General features: G+C 45.6%; 1 protein-coding gene and 1 non-coding gene across 3 annotated transcripts in view; both read right to left on the reverse strand.

The window, feature by feature from the left end:
• Nucleotides 1-1,304: 1,304 nt before the first annotated feature.
• Nucleotides 1,305-20,007, reverse strand: part of DSP (desmoplakin) — a 42,478-nt gene continuing 23,775 nt past the window's right edge. The window contains exons 10-24 of one of the 2 annotated variants that reach the window (XM_004281052.2): nt 19,811-19,936; nt 19,117-19,269; nt 17,783-17,937; nt 16,853-16,979; nt 15,875-16,076; nt 15,395-15,621; nt 14,561-14,727; nt 13,753-13,891; nt 13,047-13,240; nt 11,806-11,968; nt 10,633-10,716; nt 9,965-10,072; nt 9,289-9,387; nt 6,225-8,519; nt 1,305-5,225 (exon numbers count right to left, since the gene is read on the reverse strand). In XM_004281052.2, coding sequence (XP_004281100.2) covers nt 2,001-5,225; nt 6,225-8,519; nt 9,289-9,387; nt 9,965-10,072; nt 10,633-10,716; nt 11,806-11,968; nt 13,047-13,240; nt 13,753-13,891; nt 14,561-14,727; nt 15,395-15,621; nt 15,875-16,076; nt 16,853-16,979; nt 17,783-17,937; nt 19,117-19,269; nt 19,811-19,936 — 7,464 coding nt within the window. In that variant the 3' untranslated portion in view covers nt 1,305-2,000. The remainder of the gene's footprint in view (nt 5,226-6,224; nt 8,520-9,288; nt 9,388-9,964; nt 10,073-10,632; nt 10,717-11,805; nt 11,969-13,046; nt 13,241-13,752; nt 13,892-14,560; nt 14,728-15,394; nt 15,622-15,874; nt 16,077-16,852; nt 16,980-17,782; nt 17,938-19,116; nt 19,270-19,810; nt 19,937-20,007) is intronic. The other variant, XM_012537186.3, reaches the window with a different exon arrangement.
• LOC117197128 (U6 spliceosomal RNA) lies at nt 10,477-10,578 on the reverse strand. The gene has a single exon (XR_004477655.1). It is a non-coding gene; the product is annotated as a U6 spliceosomal RNA (small nuclear RNA).

Consider the following 20,007-nt stretch of genomic DNA (forward strand, 5'->3'; position numbering starts at 1 on the left):
ATGAGGTCATATCGGTGGGGCCCTCATGTGACAGAACTAGTGTCCTTCTAAGTTGAGGAAGAGATGCCAGAGCTCCTTCGCTGCCTGTTAGCCCGGAAGAGAGCTCTCACCAGAAACCAACCCTGGTGGCATCTACCTTGACCTTGGACTTCTGACCTCCAGAGCTATAAGAAAATCAAGGTTTGTTTAAGCCACCGGGTCTGTGCTATCTCGTCACAGCAGCCCGAGCTAATGCAGCCCCCCAGCTCTGGCCTAAGGATCCTCCTTCATTTCCTTCAACATAGCATTTCCCAGGCACTTTCCTTCCTTTTAAACTACAAGGGCTATTTTTGTACCAGGTACTTCTCCCATTAGATCCACAGCTTCTGGACCATGTGTGGCACACAGAACTCAATATTCAGTGAATGAAATTAATAACAAATCCTCCAAATTGGGAGGGGGCCAAGAGGAAGAAAAAGAGAGGCGAGGTAAGGAAGAAACGAGTGCTGTTTTCACCCTAAGTACCAAAAGCCCCCCCCACCAATAAGTTAAGGATTATCTAGAGTATGATCGTTTTTGTTCTACACAATTAGCATTTCATTTGTCTTCCTAGTTTCTACCGTACCATCAAATGTGTCTGATTGTATTAATATATGCTTCTGATATATGAAAGTTGTCCCACTCATTGTTTTACATGTGTCTTCTGTACCCATCCAGACTGTACGTGCCTTGAAGTCAGGGTCTTATAAACTCTACTGAATCCTCATTGTACCCAGCCCAATACTAGACATACCAGGCATTGAGTAGAGTATTATTAATTTAATAACAAATGTCCGAATTTCAAAAGTTTTCTTTGATCCAAAGAATAGGCTTATATTTCGTTGTCCTTCAACAGAGAACCAAGAACTCTTCAGGAATCAGTTTCATAGATTCAAGGTCAATTCCCTTCTCTTTGGGGACAAAAATGCAACCATGTAGTTTAAGGCTACCCAAAATGGAATCTTAGCCACTTCATGTTTTTTAAAGGGTATGACAGTGACTTCTCCCCATGCTATTCACTGTCCAGAATAAGCCAGAAGTGGGTATTGACCTCTTGCCTGGCCTCCTTACACAGGCTTCTTTCAAGGACTCTACCTGGTACATAAATGTTGAAAAAACTACCTTCAGAAAACCAACTTCTAACAAGAACTCAGAACTAGAACAGTTTTTTAATGGTCTTCCTTAATAGATGTTTAGTAAACAGTTTCAGACACATTTTACAATAAAAAGCTTCTGCTAAATGCCCTTGTGTGTAGGAACATATTATTAAATCAAAACGCAAAAACTTCAAACGTCTAAAACTTTATTGCCAGAATAGCAAACTTCATAAAGACACCTTTGAAAGTACATAGAAAATGACAAGCAAAATGAACAGAAAACTTTGACTAAAGGACAGCAAAGATTGCTACTATCATGCACATACAGTCAAATTAATACCAAACCAAACAGGTACACATAAGAGTATATGGGTCATGCAATCCGAGGAGACGCATTCCAAAATGCTGGGGTTTGAGGGGGATTCTTTTTGTGGGGGGGAGCGGGGGGATAGGGTAATTTTCTCCTCATACAGAAAATGGAAATATTTAGATGAGACGCAGACTGATGACTACAAGGTCAATTTCATTTTTTATCTCCAAGAACAGAAATCTGGGTTATAGGCCATAAGAAGTTCAAGAAGCATCACTCAAAAATCTAAAGGCAGAAGAGAAGAAAGAGACTCTAGATTCAATTTGTGTTTTCCTTACAACTGATTACTACTTCCTATACGCTACATCCAGTGTATGACATTGGTTCAGGTAAGCTAAGAAGATAAAAAGCCAGAACAGCCTTTACCATTTGATTCCCCCCATGGCTACGTTTTCTTAAGCCTAGAAAGTTCTATCACTATCCTACAAGCACAAGGTTTTCTTTCTCTATTATTTAGTAAAGTGAAAATTCATATAAATGAAAGCCAAGGTCTAGCAACCATTTCCAACCGACTACTAGTGCCCAACAGAGCTGTTGCTAATGGAGTAGGAGTAGGTGTGGGAAGAATTCCCCGTTGCATCGAAGCTTCCTCTCCGGGACCCACTGCGGGAACCGGACCGGGAGCCAGAGCGGGAGCCGGAGCGGGAGCCTGGGGCAGAAGACATGTTATAAGGGCTGGGCAGGCCCTTGGAGGAGACCGAGGCGGCCTCCAGAAGGCGCAGGCCGGTGATGTCTTCCACCATGGAGCGATTCATGGCATCCTTATAGGATATCTTCAACTTGGTTTTGGGGCAGGTCAGGATCTTGCCGTAGTTGCTGGGGTCTTGCAGCCTCTGCGCTGCCCGGCCGTCGATGTACCCCTTTCTGATGGCTTCTTCCATGCTCATCCTCCCTTGCACCTCGGGGTCAACCAGGCCCCCCGTGAGGTACTGGAACTCCAGGAAGCGCTGGCCGGCCTCATAGGGGAGCCACTTTTCTTTCACTGCCTCTGCTGCCGACATCTTCTTCTTTCCCTTCACTCCTTCAAAGCCGAGGAAGGCTTTCTGAGCAGGCTTCAGCCTGGTGGCCATATCCTGGTCGAGCAGGCCCTGGGAGACGGCGTCCTGGAGGGGCAGCTTCTGCCCCGTGGTGGGGTGGATGATGCCGCCCGTGCAGGCCTGGGCCTCCAGAAGCCTCTGCCCGGTGATGCTGTCAACAATACCCCGCTCTATCCCTTCCGTGATGGAGATCTTCTCCAGGTTTTCCGTGTCGAAGATGGCTGCAATGGGGCTCGATTCTTCCAGGGTTTCGGACAGAGACCTGCTCTTTATGGTTAAATTCCTGACGCTGGAGACGGTGGAAATCTTGCTTAAGGACTCATGTCGCGAGCTGCTGAAGACATCATCGCTGACGCCACTCCCGGTGCCACCGCTGTTGCCGACACCATTCTTCAAGGAGATCATATCAGCAAACTGAGTGAGGCTGAGGCTGCCGGACTTGTACTGGTCAAAGAACTTCCTGTCAACGAGGCCCCTGTCAATCGCATCTTGAACATCATACTGACTGCCCGTCTTCCTGTCTACCAGGAGCACCCGGGTGGAGCCGTCTGATCCAGTGATGGTTATTTCTTCCCACTCGCACTCCTGCTCACACAGTTCTTTGAAGGTTTCGTAATCTATGAGGCCCTTCTTGTAGGCCTCCTGGACAGACATCTCCTTGTTGGTTTCCGGGTCAACTATGACCACTCTGCGCTTCCTGAGGGTATTCTTTTGGGATGTCTGCACCTGTTTCTTCTTTTCTTTCAGGGGCAGAAGACACAGCCCCGTTTCCTCATCCTTAATGCACCTTTCTTTCAGTTGCAGATACGTAAGGTTTTCTTCAGTGTTTGGGTCGAAGAATCCTTTTGTATCGTCACTTGGATCCGAGAGAATCTCACTGAGCTCCTGATTGAAGTAGCCCCTCTTGTACGCTATGTCAACGGGCAGGCGGTGGCTCTCCTTCGGGTCGATGATCCCACCGGTTGCAATCTGTGCTTCCAACAAGCGAATGCCATGGCCCTTTTCGATGAGTTCCTTGTTCATGGCTTGGAACAAGGAGATGGTGTTTCCTGTTTCAGGGTCGTTGTAGCCGGTGACAGCTCGTTCCGCAGACAGGAGCTTCTCCTTGAACTCGATGCCCACCAGACCTCTTTTGTAGGCTTCCTCCACCGGTAACCTCAAGTTGCTAACAGGATCCACGATGAAGCCAGTAGCTGCTTGCGCTTCCAGGAGCTCCAGGGCAGTACCAGGTCGGACCAAGCCAATTTTCATGGCCTCGTAAATGCCAAGCTTCTGTTTTGTGGTCTCACTGTAGATGCCTGCGATGCAGCTTGAACCCTGAAGGAAATCCTTAATTCTCTCACCAACCTCATCATAAGAAATCTGACCTGATTCCAGTTCATTGACAGTGGATGGTCTCAATATACCGGAATCAACCAGCTCGGAGATGGGCACGGGTTGTCTGATTCCCTGGAAGGACATACTTCTCTTCTGTACTGACAGCAGCAGCAGACCGGTGTGCGGTTCGATTCTGCACCTTTCCCTCAGCTGCATGTAACTGACCTTCTTTTTGGTGACCGGATCCATGAAGTTCTTCTGACTATCTCGGGGATCGTTCAGGGACCGATACAGATCTCTGTCAATCAGCCCACGAGCCAAGGCTGTATCTTTCGGCAAAAAGACGCTGTTCACAGGGTCCACCACACCCCCTGAAGCAATCTGGGCTTCCAGCAGACGTATTCCGATTTCCCGATCGATCAAATTTTTCTTGATGGCTTCGGACACAGATACCGTCTTGCCTGAAAATGGGTCATCAAACCCAGTGACGGCTTTCTCTGCTGTGTATATCTGCTGGCGGTCATCGAAGTCGATGAGGTCCCGAGCTATGGCGCTGTCAACAGTCAGCTTCTCGTTCCTGTGGGGATCAATTATACCACCAGTGGCTGCCTGGGCCTCCAGAAGCATGACTGTGGATTCTGGGGTGATCAATTTCTTTCTCTTGGCCTCTACCAAAGAGTATTTCTCCTTAGGGGAAGTGGAAACTCCAGCGATAGCGCCTGCTCCCCGAAGGAAAGGCTGGATCTCAGAAGCAACTTCTTCCACTGACTTTTTCCCCTGCAGCAGTTTGTCCAGGGTTGTTTTGTCAATCAGCTGGCACTCGTACAGCTGCAGCGCCGTCACCTTCTTCCTCAGTCCGTCAAACACCAGCTTCGAGGAGTCAACGGACCACTCGTACTCAGTCTGGGTCTCACGGTGGGACCCATACGGGCGCTGCCTGAGTTTGTCGATTTCCCTCTGAAGCCGGGAGCGCTCTGTCTCCAGCTGGGACTGGGTCTCCCTGCTGGAATCCTCCAGCTTCCGCTGGCACCTGTCCTCGATCCTCTTGATCTCCGCCTGGAGTCTTTCAATCTCACTCCTAAGGCTGTTCTTCTCTCTCTCGCTCTTTTCTCTTTCGGACTCTATCTTCCTAACAGTCTCCTCTTTGCGGGAACACTGCGTTTTCCACTGGTTCAGGTCGTTCTGGATCTGCTGTTTCTCACACTCCAGGCGCTGTTTCACCCTGCTCTCTGCCTCGAGGGTCACTTTGGCCTGATTCAGCTCATCCTCCAGCCTCTGCAGCCTGGCCTTGTCTTGCTCCAGAACTTTGATTTTCACCAGGAGGCTCTCTCTCTCCTGCACCACCTGAGAGCACTGATTATTGGATTCCTGAATCCTATTAGATGCCTAGAATGCAAAAAAAAAGAAAGAAATGGGAAAAAATAATGATGTGATCATATCACAGGGCCATTATCATTTAACTTCTTTTCCTATATTTTTAAAAAAAGTATATTTACTTATCGGCCCTTTTCTTTTCCTTGAGCACACTGTTAATTTTGTTATCTTACAAGTTCCTGAAAAAAATTCTGTAGATACATGTTGCCACTTTGATAAATGGCTTCTGTACTTTCTATATTTTTCCACAGAAGGAAAAAGGAGCAGCTGTAGACCTGGCTTACTCTTAATAGTAATTATGGTTTGAACAGATATGGGGAGTTTTATTCCAGGTTATCCCACCTGCTGTACCTACATTTCACCTGTTACAGTTATACTCACGTTTAATAAAGCAATACAAATCTACAGACATACGCACACCCCTCACCCAGCCCCACACAAATATTGTCTACAGAAGTCAAACGTATTAGAAGTTCAAGAGGTTGAGTGTTTTAATTAGGGGTTAAAAGAAGAAAAGTCAAACAAAAAGAAACATATTAGGGCCACGATGGAAAGAGCAGAGAATAACGCATGCAGAAAAATCACAGAAGCAAGCAAGAAAGCGATTTTCAAACTGCACAGAAAACCCATTTAATGTGGCTTTTATTTAGGAAAACTTCAGTTACAAACGTTACGTCACAGCTCACAAAGAGCCACCTTCTAGAAAACAGAGTGGAACACTGAGAGGAAGTGAGTTCAGATGTCACACCCCAGCCAAAGTTGGAAGAGCAGAGCCAAGTGCGGGTTACACAGGGACGGGCACTCGCTGTGGGCGTAGAAGAGAAGGGCAAATGGCACTGAAATGACCCTGAAGTAGCGTCTGGATTAGGACAGACAGCAGCACAGCATCAAAAAGAAAAGCGAGACGTATGCAAGCATCCAGCCCAGCAGCAAGAGCACAGCCCAGCTGGGAGGACCATGGAGGGAGTTAGTTGAGAGGAAGTGAAGCGGCGATCAAATATTTGTGAATACCTCTAATGCCTGCTTTTGGAATTTCTCAATTTCCTGTCTCAAATTTCCCCTCTCTCTCTGTAAATCATTAATCAGGCCCTGCAGCTCCAGGGTCCGGGTGTTGCTGATCTGCAGCTGGCTCCGGAGCTCCAAGATGGTGGCGTTTTTGTCATGCTCAGCCTCGCTGCGGCCCTGCTGGAGGTCATCGTACTCCAGCCGGAGGTTCCGCAGTTCCCCCTCAAGCAGCAGGTGCTCCTTGGTGAGGTTCTCAGTCAGCGACTGCAGCCTCTCGATTTCAAGCCTGCTCTCGTTCAGGCTCCTGCTCTTGTCCTCAACAGCCTTCTGGAGATGCTCGCTCCGCACCTGCGCCTGCCTGGCGTTCTCCCGCTCCTGCAGCAGCTGCTGCTGCAGGGCCTCGACCTGGGAGGCCAGCCTGTGCAGCTCATCCTGGGTCCTCTGCTTCTCCCGCAGGTGGCCGTCCAGCACGTCCCGCTGCTGCTGCAGCTCGTCCTCGCTCCTCTGTTTGACGATGGACACCTGCTCCAGCTGCTGGGTCAGGCTGGTGACCTGGATCACCTGCTCCTTCAGGGACGCCCGCAGGGTCTCCAGCTCCTCCTCTAGCTTCTTCCTCCTGCAGGAGTCCTCGGAGGCCGCCCGCTTCAGCCACACCAGCTCCTCCTCTGCCTTCTGCTTCTGCAGCTGCAGCTCCTTCAGGGAGCTCTGGCAGTGGGCGATGTCCTGGTCCCTGACGGCCCTCTCCTGGGACACCCGCTCGTAGTCCGTCCTCAGGCATATCAGCTCCTGTTCCTGCACCTTCAGTTTGCTGACTGTCTCCGTGGCACTGCTGTAGGCCTTCTGCAGCTCACACTGTGCCCTCTGCCACTTGGCCTTCTCATCCTCCAGACACTTCCGCTGCTTTGCTTCCGTCTCTGTCAGCTGCTTTAGCCTCTCTATCTCCTTGTTTTTATCCTGGATCGTCTTGGCGGCATCATCCAGAGACTGCCGGTACCGTGTGCTCTCTTCCATCCGCACCTGCGTGACCTGCTTCAGCTCCACCTCCAGCTGCTGTTTCCGCTGCGACATCTCCAAGCCCGCGGCCTTTTGCTGCTGGACGTTCTCTTCGACCCTCCTGAGGTTCTCCGTGGTCTGGGCTAGAGCGTTCTTCAGCTTTGTTACTTCTTCCGAGAGGCTCCGGTTTTCCCTGGTGAGGTTGTCTATCTGGGCTCGGTAGCCGCTGGTGTCCTCCTCCTTCTTCAGGGTGAGCTGGTGGATGGTCGTCTTGGTGATGTTGATCTCCGTCTCGAACTGGTTCTTTAAGCTGATGATTTCCTCATCGTAATTGCTCCTCACCTTAGCCAGTTCATTCTCATATTCCCGACGGTGCTTGGCCTCCTGCTGAAACTCAGCTTTGAGTCTTTCGATCTCCTTGTTTTTGTCCTGGATGGTCTTGGCAGCCTCCTCCAGGGACTGCTTGTGCCTGGCGCTGTCCTCGGAGCGCTGCTGGATGACCTGCTTCAGCTCCATCTCCAGATGCTGCTTCTTCTGCAGCATCTCGGAGCCACAGGCCTTCTGCTGCAGGGCATCCTCTTCTGCCCGCCTCCGCTGCTCCGTGGTCTGCAGGATGCTGTCGGTGAGCCGGACAATCTCAGCCTTCAGATCTCGATTCTCCTTCATGCATCTATCGAGCTTGTTTTGGAAATTTTTGGAATCATCCTCTTTTTGCATGGATATCTCCTTGATGGTAGTCTTTGTGATGTTAATCTCTGTTTCGTACTTGTTCCTTAAATTACTCATCTCCTCATTATAGTGGTTTCTTACCTTTGCCAGCTCATTTTCATATTCTCTCTTCCGGGTACCCTCCTCCTGCAGAAGAACCCTCAACCTCTCTATCTCGAACTCCTTCTCCTTGATGGCTTTCTCAGACTCTATTTTCTGCCAGCCGAGGCTCTCCTTCTCGCTCTGCCTCGCTTTCTGCAGCTGGTCATATTCGTTCTTCTGTTGATCAAACCTGTCTTCCACGGTTTTCCTGCTTCGCTTTTCATGCTCGATCTCGTAAGTCAGCCGGGTGATCTTCTCATTGAGCTCTTTGATTTGGCTGTAGCACTTGTCTAGATTTTGCTTGGCTGACTTGCCATCCAGCTCAGCCTGTCTCTTCAGCTCCTCCAGGCTCACGAGCTTTGCTTTGAACTGGGAACACTCTGCCTGGTATTTCTGCAGGTTCTGATCCAGGAATTTGTTCTTACTGCAGTTTTCAGAGTTGGCGTCTCGGGCCAGCCTGAGCTCCTCTTCCAAAACTTCGATCTTGGTATTTTTCAGCTGTGGAAGGGAAATCAGAAAGCGTGTTGAAAGAAAGATGCCTCACATCATAAGAAAGAAGTGGTACTTCCTCCCCCCAAGACCAACGTGCTTTCTCATTTCCTGTTACACACCTGCACACACACAGACAAGCACGCACACACGAGCACACATGTAGACACTGATACAAGGCAAAAGCTACTAGACAAAAAATTCAAGACATCTGTATTCTTGTCATAATTCTTCCGTCAACTGCTTGCGTGACCTTAGTAAGGGATCTACCCTCTCTGAGTTTCAGCTTCCTCATCTGTGAATGAGGGAATTTCTTCCAAGACCAAAAGCTTATGATCTCCTAAATTATGTTTCCTTTATTTCCAGGTATCAAGTAAGTTTCCATATAAACTCAATTCGAATATTAGAAATGAGGAGTAAATTAAACAGCCATTCGACATGGAAAATTCAAATCCAGCTAGTCCTGGATGTTCTTCTTAATTTAACACAAAGAGAGAAAGAAAGCAAATTCCTTGACCAAACATTAAATGAAATTACTGGGGGTTACGGCAAGGAAAAATAGCTATAATTTTGAAAATACTAACTGAGAGCATTCCGAGCCGTGTACTGGAGAATAGGACTGACACCTGATTTATGAATAAACTATATCATACTGACTGTTTAGAGGGAATACACTTTTGCCAATGAGTATGTCCAAATTCATGTTATAACGAGGCAGTAATAATTAAGTTCCATTCTATTTTCTTTTTTGATCCTCCAAGGAAATAAAGTAAATTACCTTCAGATCTTCCAAACTCTTCAGCATCTCACTTAAGAATCTGTAATAGTCTGCAGACCTTGTAAGAAGTTCTATGTACCGAGCATGCATCTCTGCCGCCTTGGAGAAAAGAAGTGCAAGGAAAAATCAAAGGCACTGCGTTCAAAAGAAGCCCTACGCGAGCTGCCCAACTGTTTCCTAAAACAATCCAATAGTGAAATTATATTTTAAGGAGTGAATTCCCTTCTTTCACCTGTGCTAATTCCAAAACCCAATCAAAGAATAAAGTACAATAAAACAAAGGGCCAAAAACCTTACACTTCCTCCTCATCACTCCAGGGTGTTCCCCCTAAACCATCTGATGGGTGATGCTCTCTGACACCTTTGAGAAGAAGTTGTCTTTTAGAAATCGACTGGATATTTTCCACTCTTTAGATGTCCCCCTCACTAAACCCAGAATTTAAGCCCAGTTTCTGCAAAGATTCTAATGTATGAGCAATAGACCCAGACTTCTCACTGATCATTCCCTAAAATGCATTATGCTGATGACTTACACTAGAGAGAGGATAACCTATTAAACCTTTTTGAATGGATACCCTATGGCAAGAGATGAATTCAGGGAGGGTAGGAAAGACAGGGAAAAGAGAAGATGCAGAGGGAGGGGCGAGCTCTAAGAGATGGGTAATGACATATCTACCTCTTGCAGAATCATCCCAGAAGGAGACTGAACGATGGTTCTCTTGATAGGTATGTTCAGTAGAGTTTCCAGTCCTGAGGTGTATGACGCCAGCTGCAGTTCATAATCCTGCAGAATAATAATGCTTCAGAAAAACATACTTAATTGACTTAAAAGGAGTCACTGATGGCTACAGTTCCCAAGCTTTAAATCACCAAGCTGTACTTCTAATGTCCAACCCCAAAGGCCATCACGTGCTGCTAGTGTCCAAGCATCATATGACATTATTAAACCAAGCAGCACCACTTTATATGCAAAATGGAGATCTCTGCACACACCACCAGTCTAAAGGATGAAGACCGGCCCATTCCCATAGATATTGCCAATGTATAATCAATTCAAGCTAATGGATAACAGCATTTACAGTTTGTTCACGAGAGATTATATAAAAACCATAACCGTTGTCCTCAAGAAGTCTGTAATCTTTAAAGTGAATCAGAAAATAATGTAGTTCATAACATTCTTTTATTAAAAAAAGTATGGAACACTTCATGAATTTGCATGTCATCCCTGCACAAGGGCAGGCTAATAATCTCTGTATCATTTGTTTTAATATATGTGCTGCCGAAGCAAACATGGTTAGTAATATTCTTGATGAAACACCAACATTCTTTGTGAAACGTACTTACCTTAATTGAATTTGCACAAAGTTCGGCAAGTTTTTGTACTTCTTCTGATTTGTCTCGTTTGCTACTTATATCACTGTGCAAGTTCTATACAGAAAAGGAAATATTTATAAGTGTTAAAATGTAGACATATTTAAAATAAATGTTTTTTTTCATTCTTTAACCACTGTTACTTGTTTTTTTTTTCCCTCAGTTTATGATTACATGTTCAGACCCCATAGTCTCACAGTTAAACCTTAGGAGATGAGCATGTTTTCTATTCAGAAAATAGAAGAAAGATCTTCAAGTTCTTATGATCTAAGAGGTTACTATCTGGCTGGCACTCTCTTCTGGTCCTATCACCTCAATTTATAAAGATACTTTACTATGACGGTCGTTACATTATTTCCATGTTCACAACTGCATTTCTTTGTAAATTTCTCAATTGCTTTTCCTCTGGACACTATTTAAGCATTCATAAAATGGACTAGTAATAGTAATTATTTATCATTTCATGAAAAGATACATGCATCCCCATGTTCACAGTGGCAGTATTTACAATAGCCAAGAAATGGAAACAACCTAAATGTCCATTGACAGATGAATGGATAAAGAAGATGTGGTATATAGACACAGCTGGAATAGTACTCAGCCATAAAAAAGAGTGAAATAATGCCATTCACAGCAACATAGATGGACCTAGAGAATATCATACTAGGGGCAGTAAGTCAGAAAGACAAAGACAAATACCATATAATATCACTTATCTGTGGAATCTAAAATATGACACAAACGAACTTATTTATGAAGCAGAAACAGACTCACAGACAGCAAGAACAGACTTGTGGTAGCCAAGGGTGGCAGGGGGAAAGGATGGACTGGAGGTTTGGGGTTACCAGACGGAAACTATTATACACAGAATGGACAAACAACAAGGTCCTAGTGTGTAGCACCGGGAACTATATTCAATATCCTGTGATAAACCATAATGGAAAAGACTATGAGAAAGAATGTATATATATGTATAACTGAGTCACTGTGCTGTACACCTGAAACTAACACAACACTGTAAATCAACTATACTTCAATAAAGTTTTTAAAAAATTTATCATTTTAAACCTAAGTACTGCTACAAAAACCAGAGGAAAACACAGGTTACACCCAGTGACATCTATGCAATGACAAATTGCCTTATACCTTCTGCTCATTCAAAAATCGCATGACCATGCTGGAATCTCCAAACTTCATGGATTCTAAGTTATCCTGGCAGCGTTTGGCATCACAGAGCCATTTGCAGAAAGTCTGATAGTTATCACGGTAATTCCTCAGTTGCTTGATTTGTTTCTCCAGGTTCCATAATCTGGGGCAAACAGAGATAATAAAATTATTAAATATTGCTATTGCTCTGCAAAAGTATTTAACACAGAGTTACCCCATGACCCAGCAATTCCACCTGGCACATACTCAAGAGAACTGAAAACACACATCCACACAAAAAATTATACATGAATGTTTGTAGCAACACTTTTCACGATAGCCAAAAACTGGGAGCAGCCCAAATATCCATCAGTTGATGAAAGAATAAACACAATGTGATACAGTCATACAATGGAATATTATACAGTCATGAAAAGAAATGAAGTATTGACACGTGCTACACCATGGATAAACCTGGAAAACATTATGTTCAGTGAAAAAAAAGCATTCACAAAGGACCACATATTGTATCTTTCTATTCATAGGAAATGTCCAGAATAATTCGCAAATCTATAGAGACAGCAAGTAGAATGGTGGCGGTTTGGGGCTGGAGGGTTGGGAGGAAATGGGGAGGGACTGCCAGTGGATATGGGGTTTTTTTTTTAGGGTGATGAAAATGTTCTAACTTAGATTGTGGGGATGGTTACCCATTCTGAATATACTAAAAACCAGTGACTTGGACACTTTTGGTGGGTGGGTTATACGGCATGTGAATTATATATCAATAGAGATGTTTTTAAGAAGCACTGCTCGTAAAATAAACGATAAGCAAGATTCAGGAGATGTTTTTAAACCCTCATTTGCAGTAAGGCATTTCTTTTGTGTAAGATTTAATTTTCACAAACTTTTGGAAAATGCTCCCTCAAAGGAGCTACTCCTTCCAACAGTCATAATAGGAGTTTACAGGGCACAAAAGAACTTGATCAATGGCTTCCATTATTTCCCTAAGAACCTGAAGGGCCTCTGACACAGGTTGGTTCAAGCTCGGCTACTGGATGTACTCTCCTCCTGTTGTCAACAAAGCTGCCCACAGCCAGTGCGTGAAGAGAGCTCCCAGGATGCTGAACTTACATACAAAACAAAACCACTGTTTTTTACAGTGATGACTTCAAGTGACATTATCTTGGGAACAACCAAATGTAAGAAAGTATGAAAGAAAGTATGGAAGGAGGTTGGCACACCTGTAGTCTATCTGTTTATCGATTCTTTGCCAGCGATCTGTCAGCTGTGTGACTTTTTCACTGAACTTGCCCAGGTCCAGGTCGTACATTGGATACTGCTGTGAAGTCTGGCAGTAGATCTGCTGGGCTTTCTGCAGTTCTGTCTTCATGGTGGCCAACAAGGACTGCTTCAAGTTCAAGTCGTTTTTAATTTTCTGTCACAGGAGGAAAAAAAAGTACAAATTAACCGCATTCCCGCTTGATGCTACACCACAAGGAAAATATATCTACTGATTGCGTCTCCTATATTTGTGCCAGTGACCTAGTTCCTTGTGCCAACTCGGTTAAAAAAAAAAAAAAAAAGATTCGATGTGTAAATTAGTTTGAGAAATGCTACATATCACACTCCATTCCGTTCCTGAAAAATTATAAAATCTATTAACCTATTAAAGGTTCTGAGAAGTACTACAGTACCAGCTTAACTGTGGTTAACTCGCGTTCCCCAGACTAATCTCACCACAAACGGACTTTCTCACGTAGGTCCTGCCAACACGCTCTGGACAACAGTGCTCTAGAGATAACGGCTGATGTCAACCACGTGTGGCCGACGAAATCCAGTAATCCTCCAAACCCATGAAGACTTAGTGAGGCTCTACCACCGGGGACTGAGTAGTTCTGTATGCTTTCCCATAAGCCGGGCCGCTCGCTGTTCAACCCTTCTCCTTACCTTCAGTCCGCAGCGGTAAGCTTCCACTTTATCCAGATCTAGGCAAACAGTCTCCTCTTCCGTAAGCTTGGCTTCGTAAACCTTCAGCATGTCTTCCGTCTGGAGGATGGCCTGCAGGAGTGCTCTCACCACGCACAAGCTGTCAAGTGCCAAAGAGGCAAAAATAAAATTGCCGGCGACATAATTAGACTTGGAAACTCTCTCGGGCTCTCGCCACTCTTCGTAAAAGGGAACAATATGAAAGCAGATAAAAATTTACCCTGCTTATTTTATAAGTTACGGAGCAATACATTTTTTCCCTCTTTTTTTTTTTTCTTTTGCGGTACGCGGGCCTCTCACTGTTGTGGCCTCTCCCATTGCAGAGCACAGGCTCCGGACACACAGGCCCAGCAGCCACGGCTCACGGGCCCAGCAGCTCCACGGCACACGGGATCCTTCCGGACCGGGGCACGAACCCGCGTCCCCTGCATCAGCAGGCGGACTCTCAACCACTGTGCCACCAGGGAAGCCCTCATTTTTTCCCTCTTTCATGACTCAGAACACCATCTTGCATCAATGGAAGAATTCTAAGTTCTGGCCTTTAGAGGATGCCTTGGCTGGAAGAGACAGTGGAGTTCAGAACAATGGGATTGGCACCCTAGGCTGGAGGACCCTCTCTCAAAAGCACAGAAGAATGTGAGTGAGGCTCCAATGAAAAGAGAACCCATAAGGCAAGAGCTCCAGCAACCAGCACATAAAGCAAATGAAGTCTCAGAAAATGAAGCTTGAGAAAAGCCAAATATCTGAGGTCAGTGTCAGTCGCGTTTACCTATTTAAGTAGCCGTCTGTGACACCATTGATATTTTCCAGTTTCTGAAACAATCCGAATACCTCATTCTGCAAATAGCAATATTTTTCCGAACCTCTGAAGTTAGCCAGCATGTCCTTCAGCTGGTTGAGAACTTGAGCAATTGCTTGAGAATCATTCTGTAAGCCCTGTCCGAAAAGAAGGGAAGCGCTTCTGATTTAGCTGTATGCTTCTCACCGTCATTCATGTCCTCAAAAGGCCCACGAAATGTGAACGACTCAAGTGAGAGTTGACCTTTCATGTCCTTCATCAGGGAGGCCTTACCAGCACTGGGTAAATGTGACCCTCTTCCTTAGAATATATACCTCGTAGATTCCAGCGCAGTGCCCGGGCCTGGCTGAGCGGAAGAGATCACTGAGCTTGACACTGAAACACCTGGGCTGCAGTCCCAGCTCGGCCGACGCCTTGCAGCTCTTACCCCACCCCCTACTGTCTACAAGTAAGATCATTCTACCTGTCTAGCCCACATCATAGGTTGTTTCAGGCAGAAGCCAAATGAATGTTTGTGAAAACTTTCGAAATCTACAAAGCACTACATTGCAGAAAAGGAAAAACACTGCAGCCGGACTGAGTGGCCCACAAACTAACAGCAAAGGTGGTTGAATCCCCAGCCTGGTATCTTTCCACAGATCCGGCAGCATGGGAAAGAAAAAAGGAAATTGTGCCAGAAGCCTCTTTTCTTGAAAATGAAGGTTTCTTGCCTATAAATATTTAAACCAGGAGGGCTTTTTTTTACTACTTCACAGTTAAATATAAATACACCTAGAATCAAGCAAAACATTAATGGATACCTACCTTTAGCTCGCTTATCTTCACTGTGATGTGGTGCGAAGACCCTTGATCTGCCAGAAGGATGTTTTTAAGGGTCATTTTGCTCTCACAGAGCTCCATCTGCCTGCGAATCTTCTGGAGCTCCATCAGCAAGCACGTCTCCTGCTTGTCATTTTCTCTGTTAGTTTCAGTTACTTTATTATGGTTGACAGCTTGGCAGGAACCAAGATGAGTGATTTCAGTTGTGGTTACTGTAAAAATGTTAGGACCACAAAAATCAGAGACTTCTTGGCTAGAAGGGCGCAAGGCCTCAAGAAAACATCCATGCTGCATGAAAGTGTCGCTACTTCCTTTGATTTGGTTCTGAAAACCTAGCATCTCAATGACTTTTGATATACGATCTTTCAAAGGAGTGATTCTGCAACTAGTTTTTGGCAAACTACGTACTTTCTTTTGAAAACGGCATGTATGGTGGCTACAAAGAAGGACTGGCTCTAAACCAACCTGTCTGTTGCTGCGGGTAGCCGGGGAGCTGTATGACCAGGGTCTGGTAGTGTTTCTGGGCATCCGTGAACTGGGTCTGTATTTTCCTCTTGTCATCATCTCCAAACATCTCTGAGCCTTGGCTGTCTCTGATGAAGTCTTGGTAGCGTAACTCAAGGTCAGATATTGTCTTCAGGTAATCTTCCTGCCGCATCGTTTTCAGCTGGAAATAAACCAGGCGGGGAGTGTTTCTTGGTCCCAGAGCGTGGCCAAGAAAGCTTCCTGGGAAATGCACTACTCTGGTGGCGCTTGAGGCAACGCCCCTCAAAGACCCATTAAGGCAGAAAAGGTCTTTGATGATTTAGAGCTTGCGCCTAAGAACCAAAGCAGTGGGTTGTCAATTTTCTTCTTCCTATGGAATTTTCTTCCTCAAAGGAAATAGGACTCAGAAGCCCCAAATGTCAAGCAGATCACAGCAAAGCTGCTCTGACTGAAAAGAGTTAAAGGGGTAAAGGGAAGCCCCCAACTTACCCATTCCCTGCCCCTCTCCTCCCTGCTGTCCCTGTCATCCCAAAGGACTCCCTCACCTGGATTCTTGGGCCACTACCTGAAAACCACTGATCTAGGGTAACTAATGCTTCCAAGAATTCAACGCCCACCTTTTACTTCTGTGCTATCCAGTCAATACCTATGCCCTCACTTTCCATTACATCTAAGGAGAGTGGGACCCTGAGTACCACAGGACCTCATGCCTTTCCCACAGGGACTTCTGGCTTGTCCGGTAACTTTAATTAGTACTTCTGTTTGTCTCTTAACCGGCCGGGTGTGAATCCCTCCCATCCTGCGTTGGACGGACTAGAACCTCTAAGGAAGGCTCAGCCGACTCTCGTGTTGACACACAAAAGCATCAGCTGCACAGCTAGGTTTGCCTGGTAGAAACCGCACGCCAGGGAGCAGCTGGGGGGCCCCTCCAGGCAGCGGGTGGTCCTGAGGACGTACCTTGGCGATGGTCATGGTCTTGATCTTCTCGATGTCGATCATGCAGTAGTGCCAGGACACCAGGCTCTTCATGTTGATGTAGAGCTGGTTCCACAGGGCCAGGATGGCTTCGTAGTACTGCTCGATCCTAGGAGGTGCAGAGGGAAAAAGCACGCTAGCCCGGCTCTCCAAGTTCATCCCAAACGGGAAACCTGGCCACGCTCCCCCAAGGGCACAGAAAACTCAAAGGAGAACTAACAGAGCAATGGGTGAATGGAGCATTTGCAAAACATTCAACATTTCAATGGATTTAGACTAATACCCAAAAGTACATTCTCCATGACCGACATGGGCTTCGATACATTGGAATCATTTCGGTCAAAACAGGCAGTACAATTTGTGGTTGTTGGGTTGTTTGTCAACAACTTTTTAATTGACGGAGGTCTGGCGCCGTGCAGGCAACAGTGAGAAATGGGTCTCGGGTCACAGAACGCCTGCTGGAGCTTGGACACAGGCTCACTGGGCTACTCTCACCCCACCCTGAGCGGGCTGAAGACTTCCATCATAGAAGGTTTGGAAGAATGTGCCCTAGACAATCTGTCAAATGAATGCGCCACCTACTGATGGCCAAATATTGATGCCAAGTGCATTTTCTATTTGGGGCTACAGGCCAAACTACTGATGGTCTAAAAGGCAGAAGAATTTCAAAACACCGTCTTTAAAGTGCATGGCCAGAATGAGCTCCTTTGCTGTCAGACATTCTTTTTCATCTTCCCAAGACAACCACAGTATCTGCAACAGAAAACCTCAAGACAAGGCAAAGGGACCTTCACCAGGTCCCCCTCTGGGGGGAGGTGACAGCAGTAAGAAGCGGTATGTCTCGTATCAGCGTCTGCCCTATTTCTCCCCACCCGCGTTCATGTCACGGCCAGAAGGAAGTTCAAGACGTACTTGCTTGAGAGGTCCACGGCCAGGGTGTTGGGCGGAGGAATGATGAGGCCCACGGAGGGCACGAGCATGTCCACGCCGCCCGGGCCAGTCACGTGCCACTTGCTCCGTTCGTTATTGTCCTTCAGGATACACTCGTCCCCTTTGTGGACGATTTTCTGCAAGGCAAGCAGCACTGTGTTTTGGCTTTATCCACGAGCCCACGTTTTTATCTTTTTGCTCAAGAACAGAAGCAGCAGCAGTGATGATGTGCTGTTTCAGCTTTGCTCTTAGTATTTTTTGCCTCAATGGAAGCTGATCTGGACACAACCCAACACGACTGATGCTTTAAATAAGACAGGTGAGCCTACAAGGTGTGTCTGAAGGGAATTAGGTAGAGTGACTTTCCAGGGGACAGCCAGGGGAGTCCCCCGGTGAAGTGAGCCATCCTTCTGGAAAGCAAAAACTCACCCCCTGGCTTTTCTATTTTTGTGAGTTTGTGTTTTATATCGTAGAGTTCAGTGCGTGGGAGTCACTTGTCTCATTCATTTGCTCTTAAAATTGTTAAATAAAAACAAAAAAATTTTGGTATCAGGTCCCCAGAAAAATAACTTCCTAAATTAACTCCAGCATCTAAATAGCTTCTTTTCTAAATTAACTCTATATAGCTTCTTAAAATGGGTATTTAAAATATGCCAACTATCTTAACTACTAAAATGTAACAAGTTCGACATGGAGGTATCTCAATCTCCCTTTAGATTTCTTACTTCTCTCCACCCAAGTTCTAAAACCATTTCTGCATGGTAGAATAAACTGCAATGTTTTATAATGTCCATCTCACCAACTCATCACATTTTTATTTCTTAAGTCCTCCATAATTTTTATAAGAAAATAGAGGGAATTACATAGATAATGACTAAAACCAAGTCATCTTTCTATATAAATGTTTGTATTTACCACTGAGCCTACAGAACTGATGTGGCTCATTTAATGCATAAAATTCGCAATGACATTCCCTTTACATGCAGCATAATGACCACGTGTCTCTTTTTTTTTTATATTTCAGAAATTTAAAGAGGGCTCACAGATGCTAATTGCATATTGGAAGAAAAGAAGGCTTAAGCCTTAAAACAGAATTAGAATAGTTTAAAAATAACTATTGTCCTACTTATTTGCAACTATCATACAACTCAAAACAAAAATCACTGCATTTTTTCAACAGCTTGCCACTTTGTATACAAAAGAAAGACATTTACTAGGGTGCTCACTGAAACCTAAATTAAATTCTGCCCTGGACAAAAATGCATCCGTAAAGAAAGGGAAAACTTTGGCAGCATTCTGATTAGCCGAGTACACACCTGGTCCTGTTTGTAGTCACAGAGAGCCCTGACAATAATGGGTTTATTGCTTTTGTAGTCCGGGTTCCGAGGTTTCAGCTGCACAATCCTCTTGGACTTGTTTACCAAGTTCTGCACCTGGCGCTTGTTCTCAAGGATTTTCTCCCATTCTTGCTGCAATTGCAAATAAAATCATACTCGAACATAGATAATCTCTGAAAGTGAGATAAGACCTTCAAATGGCATTACTATAGCTATCATGACATTACAAATTAGATACCGCTGTAGCTGCATTAGCTGTAAAAAACCACCCATTCATCTGTCTGCAGGGACCACAGGTACCTTTCAAAAGAAGCCGCTACAGAGGCAACACAGCCATGAATTAGGTGGGCGGGAAAGAACATCACTTTGCAAAAAGGCTATGCTGACAACATGTGAAGTACACTTTTCCGAAGGGATTGTCATGTTAAGTCATCAGCGCTCTCTCCGGTTTTGTTCTGAGCACCCATAACTACTGAAGCAGAAGTAACGTGCCACAGCAGCTGATCGTGCAAAGAAATGTATTTTGAGAAAAACCACTGAAAATGAAGACAACGCTTGCCTGAGCTTTGGGCGCTCGCGGCTCTATAGAGCAATACAAACGCAGATAATCTGAACTGAGTCGGTGGGCGCATTTGTTTTATTCCCGGGGAAGGGCCTGGGTCTGAGACAGTACCTCTAGCACCTTGATCTGCTCCAGCAGACGCTGCAGGGGCATGTTCTTGTCACACAGGTACTTCTTCCTGACGGAGTCTTGAAGGCCCTTCAGGTAGGCTTCCGTCGACTGGGCCTCTTCAAAAAACTGTTAAGGATGCGGGTGACCCCGTGTCAATTAAAAGCAACTCAATACGCAGCATCACCTACTATTTCAAC

Source organism: Orcinus orca, chromosome 10 (genome assembly GCF_937001465.1).
Source record: "Orcinus orca chromosome 10, mOrcOrc1.1, whole genome shotgun sequence".
Lineage (NCBI taxonomy): Eukaryota > Metazoa > Chordata > Mammalia > Artiodactyla > Delphinidae > Orcinus > Orcinus orca.